Source organism: Bemisia tabaci, chromosome 1 (assembly GCF_918797505.1).
Source record: "Bemisia tabaci chromosome 1, PGI_BMITA_v3".
NCBI classification, from domain to species: domain Eukaryota; kingdom Metazoa; phylum Arthropoda; class Insecta; order Hemiptera; family Aleyrodidae; genus Bemisia; species Bemisia tabaci.
In genome coordinates this window covers 44,382,431-44,397,230 of record NC_092793.1, presented here as the reverse complement: position 1 = coordinate 44,397,230, position 14,800 = coordinate 44,382,431, and the positions used below count along the sequence as shown (strand labels likewise).

Genomic DNA, 14,800 nt, shown 5'->3' with positions numbered 1-14,800 from the left:
GGAATTAAAATGTAGCCTGTATACAGGGTGTTCCGAAAGTCTCGCTCCCCCCCCCCCTCTAACTTTTGAACGGTTAGAGATAGAAAAACGAAACTTTGGGAATGTTTCTATCTCATAGAGGACTATTCTCTAGGAGGGTCAAAACCTCTACTCCTCCCTGGGAGGGGGGGCGGAGGGGCCTCCAACTTATTTTTCTCAAATAGTAACCCCTATCTTGTGATACATCATTGAAAAGAACATTAAAAACTGAGAATTTTGGCGCAAGCCGCAGATCAATATCTTACTTTTTGACTGAGTTATGATAGGCCAAAGGTCAAATTTGATACATTTTCAAAAAATCGTAACTCCGGTTCAAATTATCGTGAAGAAAAAATTAAAACGGGTACTTTTACCAAATAGTAATCTCTTCAATGTAAAAATCATAGAAATCACTTTGAACAAATTTTAAGGGGGGGTTCGGAGCTTCGGACCCCCAAACACGTCAGTTCAAAAGTCATTCGATTTTTCCGCAAAATGAGCCAATTTCCTCCAACTTTGCCTCAACATTATCTTAGTAAGTTCAAAATCAGTTCAACATTACGTTTGCAAGTCCCCAAATTTCGGGAAAAGTTAACAAATCAAATAAAAAAAACCAAATTTACAGCGATTAAATTTGACTGTTTAAAATTCTTTGATTTGTTAACTTTTCCCGAAATTTGGGGACTTGCAAACGTAATGTTGAACTGATTTTGAACTTACTAAGATAAGTAATGTTGAGGCAAAGTTGGGGGAAATTGGCTCATTTCGAGGGAAAATCGAATGACCTTTGAACTGACGTGTTTGGGGGTCCGAAGCTCCGAAACCCCCCTTAAAATTTGTTCGAAGTGATTTCTATGATTTTTACATTGAAGAGATTACTATTTGGTAAAAGTACCCGTTTTAATTTTTTCTTCACGACAATTTGAACCGGAGTTACGATTTTTTGAAAATATATCAAATTTGACCTTTGGCCTATCATAACTCGGTCAAAAATTAAGATATTGATCTGCGGCTTGCGCCAAAATTCTCAGTTTTTAATGTTCTTTTTAATGATGTACCACAAGATAGGGGTTACGATTTGAAAAAAATAGTTGGGGGCCCCTCCGCCCCCCCCCCTAAGGGAGGGGTAAAAGTTTTGACCCTCCTAGAGGATGGTCCTCTATGAGATAGAAACACTCCCAAAGTTTCTTTTTTCTACCTCTAACTGTTCAAGAGTTGTATAACAAACTCGCTCTTACGGAATTTCTGGATATAACAAATTTAAAGTTATTTTTCAATTGCCCTCATATATGTTCCATTGTAAAACACCCCATTATTAACGAAGTTTAGGCGGTGGCACCTCGGATATAACGAAGTAATTTGCTGCCATTTCCGCTATTGTGCTGCATATTTTCTGTTTTCTGGACGAGTTTCGCTCGCTTGCATTAATACATATGGTATTCACGAAGTTATGAATACAAGTAAAAGAGAATGAGCGCTAACGAAAAGAGCAGCCCGCCGTGCACAGAGAAAGTTTGCATAGGTGAGAAAAGTAAGCTGGTGTGCGCTTGCGACCGGTTTTGGAGGGTTGTTGGTTTTGCCCCTCAAAGATGAGGATGATTTCATTAAAAATACCTGCCGCATGCGGGTCTAGAAGCCCATTGACTCTTCCTTCAAGAAAATTTGAGTAATGACATTATGCACCAGGTTGATTTAATTTAAATATGTTTTTCTGATAAAATTCGTATTTAATTTTCGTAAATTTGTTTATAATATATTTTGTATGTAATTTTCCCGAATCTATCCCCATTTTTCTGCTAGGCGCTCTTCTAACGAAGTTTCGGATGTAACGAAGTTTTTCTGAAAATTGTGGACTTCGTTATATACGTTACCTAAATGCGACTTCGTTATAAACACACAAGAAAATCCACTTTCAACTTGTCATCATGAATCAATGCCAAAATCCCTCTTGTCATGGACTTCATATGTATGGATTGCGAAAAAATGAAGGAGTATCATTACAAAAGGTTTTTAATCGTGCTAGTAGGGCTCTCTTTTTGTAATCACTCGGATGTACCATAGTACAGCACACCGATCGACCAATGTTATTCAATGGGCCGACCAAATGTATTTTTCCTCGGACCCGTTTTTTTGTCTTTGAACCATTATACTGTCAAGCCCTGATAGTCTTTTACCAAAAAACCGAATGAACTGCTAATTGGAAACCCTTGAGAACATTTTCCTGTCAAAGTCGTATTATCTTATTTAACAGAAACCTCTTATAAGCTTTTCTAAGCTCGGAGGACTCATCTCTAGAAGCTTTTTCCCCGCCAAAACTTTTTAGCCAATAAGAGTCTTGCTCTACAAGTGCAATCTGTGATGAGCCTTGTGCTTCATTAGACCATGATACAGAAATCTACTTAAGTCACTGCAGTCACTGCAGATGGTGTCGGGTTTCGAGCACGAGGACAAAAGCCGCCGCTCGCCCCAGTCGACCCTTATCTTTCTTTTCTTGCTCAATTAACTATCCTCCGTGACGCCAGGATCTACCAAATTTTCACAAAAATTTTTTCCGTCCATTCAGCGAGTGTTTCCTTACACTGCGTTAAAATACAAATAAATAGAGACCTCATTTGTAAAAATCGCCCGAATAGGAGAAAAGTGTTGAGTGGATAAGTTCGGGTTTTGACAAAGGAGGTCATTGAAAGTTGAGGAAACTAAATATTTATTAAAAGACTGGGCGCTACAAACAAGAGCTACATTGCGACTGGCGCGACGGACGAAGTCCGTGCATAAAGAGAAGAGAAAAATCTTAGTCAGCAGAAAATGAGCATTACCTACATCGGCTGCGCCGCACTCCAACACCCTCCCTTAATGCGAAATTTCTGGTTAGCATGGGTACATGAAAATAAACTTAAACCTTAAATACCCCTTAATTGCTTAAACTTATACCGCTAAATAAAGAGTAGAAAAATTAGACTTGGATTAAGAGGAGCATCCACCCATGAGCTTGATTTTGTGATACGCAAATTTGACCCTTTGTAGCGGTTTGGTCAGGATGTCGGCTGTCTGTTCATCTGTGCCGATAAATTTAATATTTATCAAGTTTCGTTCGACTCTCTCTTTAATGTAGTGATATTTAACATCCAAATGCTTGGTGCGCTTACTATTTACCCCGTTTTGAATCAGTTTTATGGCACCTTGGTTATCGAGAAGCAAAGAAAGTGTGCCTTCTTTTACAAACATTTCGTTTTTAGTGTTAGAATCGAATAATTCCGTAATCAAATTTCTCATGTGTGCAAGCTCCTTTACACAATCCGTTGCAGCCACTAATTCTGCCTCAGTGCTGGAAGTTGCCACTGTCGTTTGCCTGCGAGTAGTCCAGGACACAGGAGAAGTTCCTAAAAATACAATTAGACCAGTGGTGCTTCTCCTAGTCATAAGATCACCAGCATAGTCCGAGTCTGAGTATCCTGTTACGTTGCAGGTGCCAGACTTGCTGAAAATTATGCCGTCAGAAGGTGTACCTTTTAGATAGCGCAAAATGCGTTTTACCCTTATAATATCTTTCTTTTCTGGGTTGTCTAAATACCGACTTGCTACGTTAGTAGCGAAAGCTAGGTCTGGTCTGGTTTTATTTGACAAATATAAGAGGGATCCAACAGCTTTTCTGTACGGGAAAGAAACTATATCCAACTGTTTGGTTCCGTTGACCGCCTGTTCGTTGTTGCTTAAATTTTCAGGGACCATGGGGGTTTCAACAGCCTTTGCATCTTGCATGTTGAAAGTCATCAAGACACTTTCAATGTATCTTTTCTGTGATATTTTTATTGCATTTTTGCATGTTTCAATTTCAATACCTATGTATTCTTTTGGCTCAAACTCAATTTTCATTTCGAATTCCTCCCTTAATTTTCCGAACAAGCGCTCCACTTCACCTTTATATTTCCAGACCGTCAGACCATCATCTACATGCACAGACATGTATATTGTTTTTTCCTTATTTCTAAAGATACAACTGTCAGTTTTGAGTTGCTTTAAGTTGTTTTTAATCAGACGCTGAGTGAGAGTTGTGTTCCAGGCCTGTGGTGCCTGTTTCAGCCCGTAAAGTGCCTTTTCTAGTTTGCAAAGTTTTCCCTCTACCCTCTTGAAACCTGTGGGGATGTGCATGAAAACATCTTGATCGAGCTTTCCATTGAGAAAGGCTGACTTTACATCAAACTTTGCCAGATGCATGTCTTTTTCGACAGCTATTGCTAACAGGGTTCTTACAGAACTGGCGTTTGCCACGGGGCTGAATAATTCCCCGTAGTCGACGTCACCCTGTTCAAAACCCCTTACTACTAGTCTGGCCTTTTTGACCCCATCTTCTTTCGTTCGAAAAACCCATCTGCTAGTTAGGATTTTTGCGCCCCTAGCCTGAGATTTGTCCACGAGAACCCAGGTTTTATTGCTTTCGAGCGCTCTCACTTCTGCATTTATTGCGATTTTCCAGTCATCGCCTTCAGGGGAGGTCACTGCCTCTTGCTAAGTTTTAGGATCAGGTGCGGAGCGGTATGGAAGGACGCGATCCGCCAAAAACGCATTGTCAGTATAGCGCGATACTGGGAATCTCTCTCTGTCTGGATAACGACGCTCACCGTCTTGAACCACTGTTACGTTGCCGTTTTCGTCTCCACTAGGTAGCCATTCGCTGTCGTCATCAGTTTCTGCGTCGACGAGTTCACTGTCGCTTTCCTGCGTAGTTGTCGTATCACGTTCCTCTCCCTCCGCATTCCTTTCACCAGTGGACTCGTCCGGTGTGGACTCGTCCAAAGTATCACTAAGTATAATATCAGCATCGACTGAACTGTTACCCGATGTTGCCACATCCTTTTCGATTACATCACATTCAGTAAATTTTACTTTGCGTTCAATGAATTTTACATAACGTCGTAGGACAATTTCCCTACTGTTTGCGTCCCACAATCTATAGCCGTTTGGACCATATCCCACAAAAGTTAATTTCTGAGACCTTTCATCAAATTTTCCCGGTTTTGGCAATATTTGAGCGTAAGCTTGCGACCCAAAAATTTTAAGTCTTGTTAAGTCTGGTTTCTTTTGAAACCACACTTCATACGGTGTCAATTCCCTCCCTGATTTTGGACTCCTATTAATGATATGCACGGCTGTCAGTACAGCTTCGCCCCACATTTCCTTTCCGAGCGTAGACTCGAAAACTAGCGCTCGAGCTTTGTCCAAAATTGTGCGATTCAGGCGCTCGTTGGCGCCATTTTGTTGAGGAGAATATGGAGTTGAAAAGTCCGGAACAATGCCCCTTTCCTTGCACCAGCTTTTGAAGCTGTTTGACTTGTACTCGCCTCCATTGTCTGAGCGCAATTTTGAAACTTTCAGTCCCCATTTTGCCTCGACCTCGGCTACATACTCCTTAAAGCATTCACTGACCTCGCTTTTTGAGTTCAACAAGTACACATAGACAAAACCCGAGTAGCCGTCCATAAAAGTAACAAAGTATCGTTTTTCGTCCCATGTGAGGGGATCAACATAACACACATCCGAGTGTATAATTTCTAAAACTCTAGTCGCTTTTTGCCTTTCTGTGTTAAACGGAAGTCTAGCCTGCTTTGCCTGAATGTATATTTGACAGTTTTTTATTGCATTGTTTACATCTTTTGATTGGATTTTAATTCCATCGCTTACATTTAACAATTTACACATATTGCTAGCACTTAGGTGACCTAGTCTTCTATGCCAGGTCCACGCATCAACTGAGCTGTCTGCCAAATGGGCTTCATTTTCCCAAGTTGGGTGCAGTTTTACACTAAAGGTTCCATTTTCAGTTTTTGTACCTTTCAGAACTACCTCATCCTTTTTAATTAAGACTTCATTTTTAGTAAACATCACAGTTCCGCCAAAGTCAGTGATAGCGCCGACGGAGAGCAGGTTCCTGCGAACTTCACTTGAATAGAATACATCTAACAATGTGCACTCTTTTGCATGGAATTTACCTCTTTTTGTCATTTCTATTGCGTTTCCTTTCTTGGCAACGCCTATTGTTTCACTCACATCACTTATTGAACTCAGAAGTTCCGAATTATTTGTTATGTGGTTCGATGCACCGGAATCCACTATCCACTCAGCGCTATCATCCTTTTCGTTGTGAACGCTAAATGCCACTCTGTTGTCATTACCTTTTGTTTGGCCTTTTGAGCCACTACCTTTGTTTTTAGCGTAACATTTGTCCTCAGTATGACCTTTTTTAGAACAGAAATTACAGGTTTTAACATCCCCTTCTCTTGTTCGGCAGTACTGCGTAAGGTGCCCTGTCTTTTTACAGATTTCACAAAAGAGAACTGCTCTACAATTGCGTTTTACATGCCCAGGCCTGTGGCACCGAAAACATTTTTTGCTGTTTGAATTTGCCTCAAATGCCACCCCTTTTTCTACATCTTTCTTCTGCCGCTGCTCCTCCATCAGCAGCTTTGAGACTAAGTTATCAACAGTTTTTTCGGAGGTAGGAGTGACGTCCCATGACGTTACAAAATGGCTCATCTTTTCTGGTAAGGACGTTAAAATTTTAGACATAAGGAGCTGGTCGCTTACAGTATTATCGATGGCCTTCAATTGACAGTAGATGTTTTGAATTTTGCTTATGTGTTGCGTCATAGAGACACCTCTTTCGTATGTTGTGCTAAAAAGTTCCCTCATCAGCTCAGTTTTTTGTTCCTGCTGGTTTCTCCCATACAGGGTCCTTAGCGTGGTGAACATTTGATTGGCAGTTTGACATGACATTATATTACACATTAAGTTTTTATCTAGAGTTGTAAAAATGATTCGTTTACCGAGAGCGTCCTTTTTTACCCACAGTTTAATTTGGCGGTCGTCAGTTGTCGGCTTGGCTGTTGTTCCATTCACTACATTGGTTACCCCTTTTTCATCCATCAGAATTGTCACTTGAAATTTCCATACTTCAAAATTGGCTTTGCCCTTTAGTTTTTCCACTTCTTTCGTGGCCACAGTATCCTGAGTAGAGTCCGACATGATGATCTGGTTGGCACTGAGGTTGCCCGAAGTTTAAAGTTCAAGTTGGCACTGAGGTTGCCCGAAATTAAAGTTCAAGTTGGCACTGAGGTTGCCCGAAATTAAAGTTGAAGTTGGCACTGAGGTTGCCCGAAATTAAAGTTCAAGTTGGCACTGAGGTTGCCCGAAATTAAAGTTGAAGTTGGCACTGAGGTTGCCCGAAATTAAAGTTGAAGTTGGCACTGAGGTTGCCCGAAATTAAAGTTAGACACTCCTTGCACTTTCAATTCTGCGTTCGAGCCGTTTACATTTTCGAATGCCATAAGACATGATGAGAAAGAACACGAGCACTAGAAACAGCACGTATAGGATGGCGTCGTTGGCATCGAAGTCGTTCGTTATTTCGATCACAGAATCGCTGCTAAACCAGCTCATTTTTCCTTTGGCGAGAAAAAAAACGGTCGTGATATGAACACACAGCTAGAGAGCACAGTACGCGCACGGCCGCGATGGTTGATTGGAATCTGGGCCCAATAACCTGTTGAGTGGATAAGTTCGGGTTTTGACAAAGGAGGTCATTGAAAGTTGAGGAAACTAAATATTTATTAAAAGACTGGGCGCTACAAACAAGAGCTACATTGCGACTGGCGCGACGGACGAAGTCCGTGCATAAAGAGAAGAGAAAAATCTTAGTCAGCAGAAAATGAGCATTACCTACATCGGCTGCGCCGCACTCCAACAAAAAGTTACAGTTCGAAACCCAAAGAAATCAACTTAACGCTCTTTCGATGCACGACAGTTCGCCCAAATCGGGGTCGTGCGTAAATGTCGCCTACCATCTTAAAATGAAGATAATTGGACGGAGTCTTTAAAATTAATTTACATTCAGTGTTCATGAATCAACATTTTCTCCCAAATTTAGCAAAAAGTACCAATTGATACAAATAGCAAAGACGTGAAAATAGTAGGTATGTGTCCACCATTTCAGTTATTTGGCAGGGTCATTCCATGTCAACTCAACGAGGTTTTGAACCTTGACCTCTCGGATCATGTTCAAACTTGGTGTGCTGCAAGTTCCTATTGAAAAAAAAATATTCCCCAAATTTTAGGTAATTTGGTCGCTCCGTTGATTTTATATGGAATTTCAAAGTTTGGAAAAAATTGAGTTTTTTTATGACCGATAAAACTTTGAACGGCTGTTACATTTCAATGGTTCATCGGAAAAACTTGAACTAGGTCTTGTTTTGAAGCTTAGAGCTTCTTCTTTAAAAAAAAAAAAAAATTAAAAAAAATTGGAAAAAAAAATTTGAAAATTTTTGGCAAAATTTTGAATTTTCAAATTTGAATTTTTCAAAAAGGGCATTTTTTAAAATTTTGATTTTCTTTGTAGGTGATCCTTACATAATCTTAAAGCATTTCCCAAAGTTTCATTGTGGGTCGCCAAGCGGTTCCTGAGTTACAGCAATAAACGTACCGTAATCCCACTTAAAATCCATCATATGTACCTACTATATATGTATATATAAGTCATGCATAAGCCATGCATAGTAGGAACAGATTCCCTTGACATGGCTGTTAACAGTTAATAGGCTCTAAATAGTGGGAATAGGATGTTTTTATGGATGCTCATTGTTTAATTTTTCTGAATTTCACGGGGGAAAAGAGAGAAGAAGAGGAAACAAAAAAATTGCAAAAATTTGCTGTTGAAGCAGGGCAAACATTTTTCATGAAGAGAGCGAGCAGGCATCCCGCTCTCCTCTCCCCCCCCTCCCCCCTTCCAATGTTTTAAATATCTATTTCACAAAAAGTGATAAAAAACAATGAGCATCCATGAAAACATCCTATTCCCACTATTTAGAGCCTATTAACTATTAACAGCCATGTCAAGGGAATCTGTTCCTACTATGCATGGCTTATGCATGACTTATATATACATATATATATAGTAGGTACATATGATGGATTTTAAGTGGGATCACGGTACGTTTATTGCTATAACTCAGGAACCGCTTGGCGACCCACAATGAAACTTTGGGAAATGCTTTAAGATTATGTAAGGATCACCTACAAAGAAAATCAAAATTTTAAAAAATGCCCTTTTTGAAAAATTCAAATTTGAAAATTCAAAATTTTGCCAAAAATTTTCAAATTTTTTTTTTCAATTTTTTTTAATTTTTTTTTTAAAGAAGAAGCTCTAAGCTTCAAAACAAGACCTAGTTCAAGTTTTTGCGATGAACCATTGAAAAGTAACAGCCATTCAAAGTTTTATTGGTCATAAAAAAACTCAATTTTTTCCAAACTTTGAAATTCCATATAAAATCAACGGAGCGACCAAATGACCTAAAATTTGGGGAATATTTTTTATTCAATAGGAACTAGCAGCACACCAAGTTTGAACATGATTCGAGAGGTCAAGGTTCAAAACCTCGTTGAGTTGACATGGAATGACCCGGCACGCATTTCCAACATATTCATGTTGGATTTTTCTTCTTATTTTAAGTTCTAGTACAATAAGATACAGTAATACCACCAAAATGAAGCTGACTGAAGCTGGCACATGTTCAATCGTTCAAACCGATCATATGTTAATAATCCTAATTCGATTGGATATTATTTTTAGGATAACATCACTAAAAATACATTTAAAAATTTGTGTCTGCAATTTCTATTAGTGCCAAAAAATTCTTGTACAACAAACTTTTAATACTTACCTCCTTTCTGGAGGATTTTTTACTAACATTTTTTTTTTCAACTTTTTTAGGTTTTAAAAGCTCTTGCATTACTTCGGCTAGGGCGAGAACATGAATGCGAAAAGATCTTGGAGAGTGTCATGGCCGAAAGTCCTGTAGACGATACAATTCTACAAGCTATGACCGTCTGTTTTCGAGATCTCCAAAAACGTCAGTAAAACTTTGTATTTTAGTGTTCTTTTATTTTTTCTTTCTTATTATATGCCAACAAATCATCAACCATCAAGCCATGATTTCTACTGATACCAAATCCAACATAAGTCAAATGCCAAATTTAGGCATGTAGTTAGAGATCTACTAAGACTGGTTTCCTATTGAATTTCAGCAAAATCGGCCAACGCGTTCCATAATAGTGGCAATTTACCGTTTTTACGGCTGGAGGGGGGGGGGAGGAGGAGTTGCGGTAAATCTCGAGTAAAAATGATATTTTGAGCTAAAATTTAAATTGTTGTTAGAAGCCCACTAAGTTTGGTTTTCCATAGAATTTCAGCAAAATCGGCTCATGCGTTATGTATTAGCGGTCATTTACATGTTTTACAGGCGGGAAGGGGGGGGTTGCGTAAAAATATTTCTCAACGTTCAATTAATTTTTCCCCAATACTTACTAAATCCGCTCAGGTGAGAATATAAAAGGTTTTTCCGTGGGGTTGCCGGCAAGTTGGGAACGGTTCTTTTTGTAGTCCGCGTATTTACCGCGGCATGAGTTTATTTTCCGAAGAGTAGTGTCACATTGGGGAGTGAAATCATTTACCCTACCCCTCTTGCCACAGATATGTTTCAAGAAACAGTTCCCCTTGGCTGCGCAACTCCTACCCCCTCCCCCTCACCCGTAAAAACGGTAAATTGCCACTATTATGGAACGCGTTGGCCGATTTTGCTGAAATTCAATAGGAAACCAGTCTTAGTCGATATCTAACTACCATCAAAATTTCAGCTCAAAATATTCATTTTTACTCGAGTTATCGCGTGGACAAAATTAAACCTCCCCCACTTTGACCCCTCGCTGTGCGAAAAGTAATTAACGTAATCCGATTTTTTCTTCACAGTCCAAAAGTACTCTTAGGGGGCTATAAACCCCAGAAGTTTCGTTTCAAAAGACTTAAACATTAACTGCCGCTCCAAGCTCTGAAAACTGAAAAATTCTCACGCTGGCTGCAATACATACACACACACACACACACACACACACACACACACACACACACACACACACACACACACACACACACATATATATATATATATATATATATATATATATATATATATATATATATATATATACACTTATGGATTAGGAGTTGTTGCACCATGCAAGATTTCCGGAGTTGTTGCACCATCGTCGAAACCCGTATATATAACGAGGGAGGGAGTGAAAACATTGTTGCCCGTTTATTATAAAGACCCAATTTCGATGATTGATCAATATATTCCTTAAAAATTATACATTTGCAACTTAAAAATCCGCATACGTACTAGGAGTTATTGCACCATGGTGGAAGCATTACGTAGTAGGAGTTATTGCACCAGGTGCAAGTACTCCACTGCCGGGATTTATATAATCAACATACTTCAGGTTTTGATGATATCGACCGTTCATTTTAAAGAAGAATGTTTAATAATATTTTTTGAATGGTGGTTATTTATTTTTAAGCAAATTACAAAAAAAAAAATCTAAAATTAAAAATGCTTGGGAACAAAGATATGGTTTTCAATAACGATATCTTCTATCTGTAAAATTAAATCTTTAAGATTTGTTTGTCCTCCTTCGATCTCGGAAATTACAAACTTGCAGATTTGCCAGCACCCGTTACTTATTCGAATCGCATGCCCGACGTTGCAAAATTTACCTTAAACTGATAATGACTTGGTTTTGTTTTTGCCGCCAGACGATTTATCCTCCTTCAATCTCGGCAATTTTCGGACCAATTTACACCGTATTTTTGCAAATGAAAACTCCTAATCTCTAAATGAACCACCACCCCTCGGTTTTTCGATTTGCGCAACCAACGTTGCAAAATTTACCTCGAATTCGTAACAAAATACTTTCGTCTTTGTCGCAAGCCTGCTTATCCTCCTTCAATTTCGGCAAAATTCGAATTAATTTTCCTCGGATTTTTGCAAATGCAAGCTTTAGGTCGCTAAATGTACCAACTACCCTCGGTTTTTCGATTTGCGCAACCAACGTTGCGAAATTTACCTCGAATTGAGGACAAAATATGTTCGTCCCACCCGCCACTAAGAGTTTGTCCTCCTTCAATCTCTGCATTTTTCGGAACAATTTACACTAAATTTTTGCAAATGAAAGCTCTAAGTCTCTGAAAGTACGATCAACCCTCGCTATTTCGATTTACGCAACCGACGTTGCAAAATTTACCTCGAATGGGTAACAAAATACTTCCGTCTTTGCCGCCGGACCGTTTCTCCTCCTTCAATCTCGGCAATTTTCGGACCAATTTACACTGAATTTTTGCAAATGAAAGCTGTTAGTCTCTGAAAGTACGAACACCCCTCGCTATTTCGATTTACGCAACCGACGTTGCAAAATTTCGCTCGAATCGAGGACAAAAGACTTTCGTGTTTGCCGCCAGACCGTTTATTCTCCTTCAATCTCTGCAATTTTCAGATCAATTTACCCGAAATTTTTGCAGATGAAAGCTGTTAGTCTCTGAAAGTACGAACACCCCTCGCTATTTCGATTTACGCAACCGACGTTGCAAAATTTACCTTGAATTGGTAACAAAATACGTTCGTCCATGCCGCCAGACCTTTTATTCTCCTTCAATCTCGGCAATTTTCGGACGAATTTACACTGAATTTTTGCAAAAGAAAGCTGTTAGTCTCTGAAAGTACGAACACCCCTCGCTATTTCGATTTACGCAACCGACGTTGCAAAATTTACCTCGAATTGATAACAAAATACTTCCGCCTTGCCGCCAGACCGTTTCACCTCCTTCAATCTCGGCACTAATTGGACCGATTTACCCCATATTCTAACAAATGAAAGCTCAGTGTCTCTAAATGTACCCACACCCCTCGGTTTTTCGATTAGCGAAACGGACGTTGCAAAATTTACCTCGAAATGGTAACAAAATACTTTCGTCTATGCCGCCAGACCGTTTATACTCCTTTCAATCTCGGCAATTTTTGGACGATTTTACCTCGGATTTTTGTAAATGAGAGCTGCAGGTCTCTAAATGTACGAACACCCCTCGGTTTTTCGATTTGCAAATCCTACGTTGCAAAATTTACCTTGAATTGGTAACAAAATACTTTCGTCGTTGCCGCCAGACCGCGTATCCTCCTTCAATCTCGTTAACTATATGACCGATTTACCTCATATGCTACCAAATGAAAGCTCTGTGTCTTTAAATGTACCAGCACCCCTCGGTTTTTCGATTGACGCAACCGACGTTGCAAAATTTACCTCGAATGGGTAACAAAATACTTCCGTCTTTGCCGCCAGACCGTTTATTCTCCTTCAATCTCTGCATTTTTCGGAACAATTTACACTATATTTTTGCAAATGAAAGCTCTAAGTCTCTGAAAGTACGATCACCCCTCGCTATTTCGATTTACGCAACCGACGTTGCAAAATTTACCTCGAATGGGTAACAAAATACTTCCGTCTTTGCCGCCAGACCGTTTCTCCTCCTTCAATCTCGGCACCTATCGGACCGATTTACCTCATATTCTAGGTAATGATAGCTCAGTGTATCTAAATGTACCGACACCCCTCGGTTTTTCGATTAGCGAAACCGACGTTGCAAAATTTACCACGAATTAGTAACAAAATACTTTCGTCTATGCAGCCAGACCGTTTATGCTCCTTCAATCTCGGCAATTTTTGGACTAATTTACCTCGGATTTTTGCAAATGAAAGCTCTAGGTCTCTAAATTTACCAAAAGCCCTAGGTTTTTTGATTTGCGAAACCGACGTTGCAAAATTTACCTAGAATTGGGAACAAAATACTTTTGTCTTTGCCCTCAGACCGTTTAACCTCCTTCATTCTCGGAACTGTTGGACCGATTTACCTCGGATTTTCGCAAATGAAAACTCTAGGCCTCTAAAGGTACCTACACCCCTCGGTTTCTCGATTTGTGAAACCGACGTTGCAAAATATACCTCGAATTGGTAACAAAATACTTTCGTCTTTGCCGCCGTACTTTTTCCTCCTTTAATCTTGGCAATTTTTGGACTACAATTTACCTCGGATTTTTACAAATGAAAGCTCTAGGTCTTTAAATGTACCAACAACCCTCGGTTTTTCCATCTGCATGACCGACGTTGCAAAATTTACCTGGAATTGATGGGCACTTATTTCGATTTTGCCACTTGGCAATTTGTCCTCCGTCGATATCAACCACTATTCGACCGATTTACCTCGGATTTGCTTTAGACGAAAGCTCTTGGGATCTGGATGAGCCATAACTCTTACGTTATTCAATTTTCATGATCTTCGTTGCAGAATCTCCCTCGGATCGAAAACGACATATTTTCGCCTTTTTGATATTTTTCAAAAAGTGTATATATTCTAGTAGTCAATTACAAAAATTTTTACAAAAAAAATTCTCGGGACTGAGGACATAGGTCTTAAAAACAAACTGTGGCAAAAACTCTTACGATCAGCGACATGTTTTCTTATTTTTCCTTCAAACCACCTGTTTTAGAGGAGTAGGTATGTCTTCATATTGATCGTTTATTGAATCGGAGCATTTTTTTCACCCACTTAAAAAAAAAGTCTAATCGCAAAAATAATTTTGACCAAATATATGGAGTATTAAGAAAGCTGCGGCCAAAACTTTTGCGATTAGCGCCCTTTTTTCTCATTTTTCTAATACACCGTTGATTTCAGAAGAAAATATTCTAAAATATCTTTAAAGAAGTGTCAAAGGAGGGGTTGCGACTTGGGCCGAAATCGGCCTTTCCACGGAATTGAGAAATTTTTGGATATACGGCAGTTGACTGTGCATATTTGACAGAAATAATCGAGTTTTGCCGATACCTACTCACGTTTTTTGGCTGCGAAACA

At 39.3% G+C, this 14,800-nt stretch overlaps 1 protein-coding gene across 1 annotated transcript in view; it reads left to right on the top strand.

Annotated features, from left to right (window-relative positions):
• psidin (phagocyte signaling impaired) overlaps positions 1-14,800 on the top strand; it is an 87,312-nt gene that overhangs the window by 10,141 nt on the left and 62,371 nt on the right. The window contains exon 3 of the mRNA XM_072301299.1: positions 9,779-9,917. Coding sequence (XP_072157400.1) covers positions 9,779-9,917 — 139 coding nt within the window. The remainder of the gene's footprint in view (positions 1-9,778; positions 9,918-14,800) is intronic.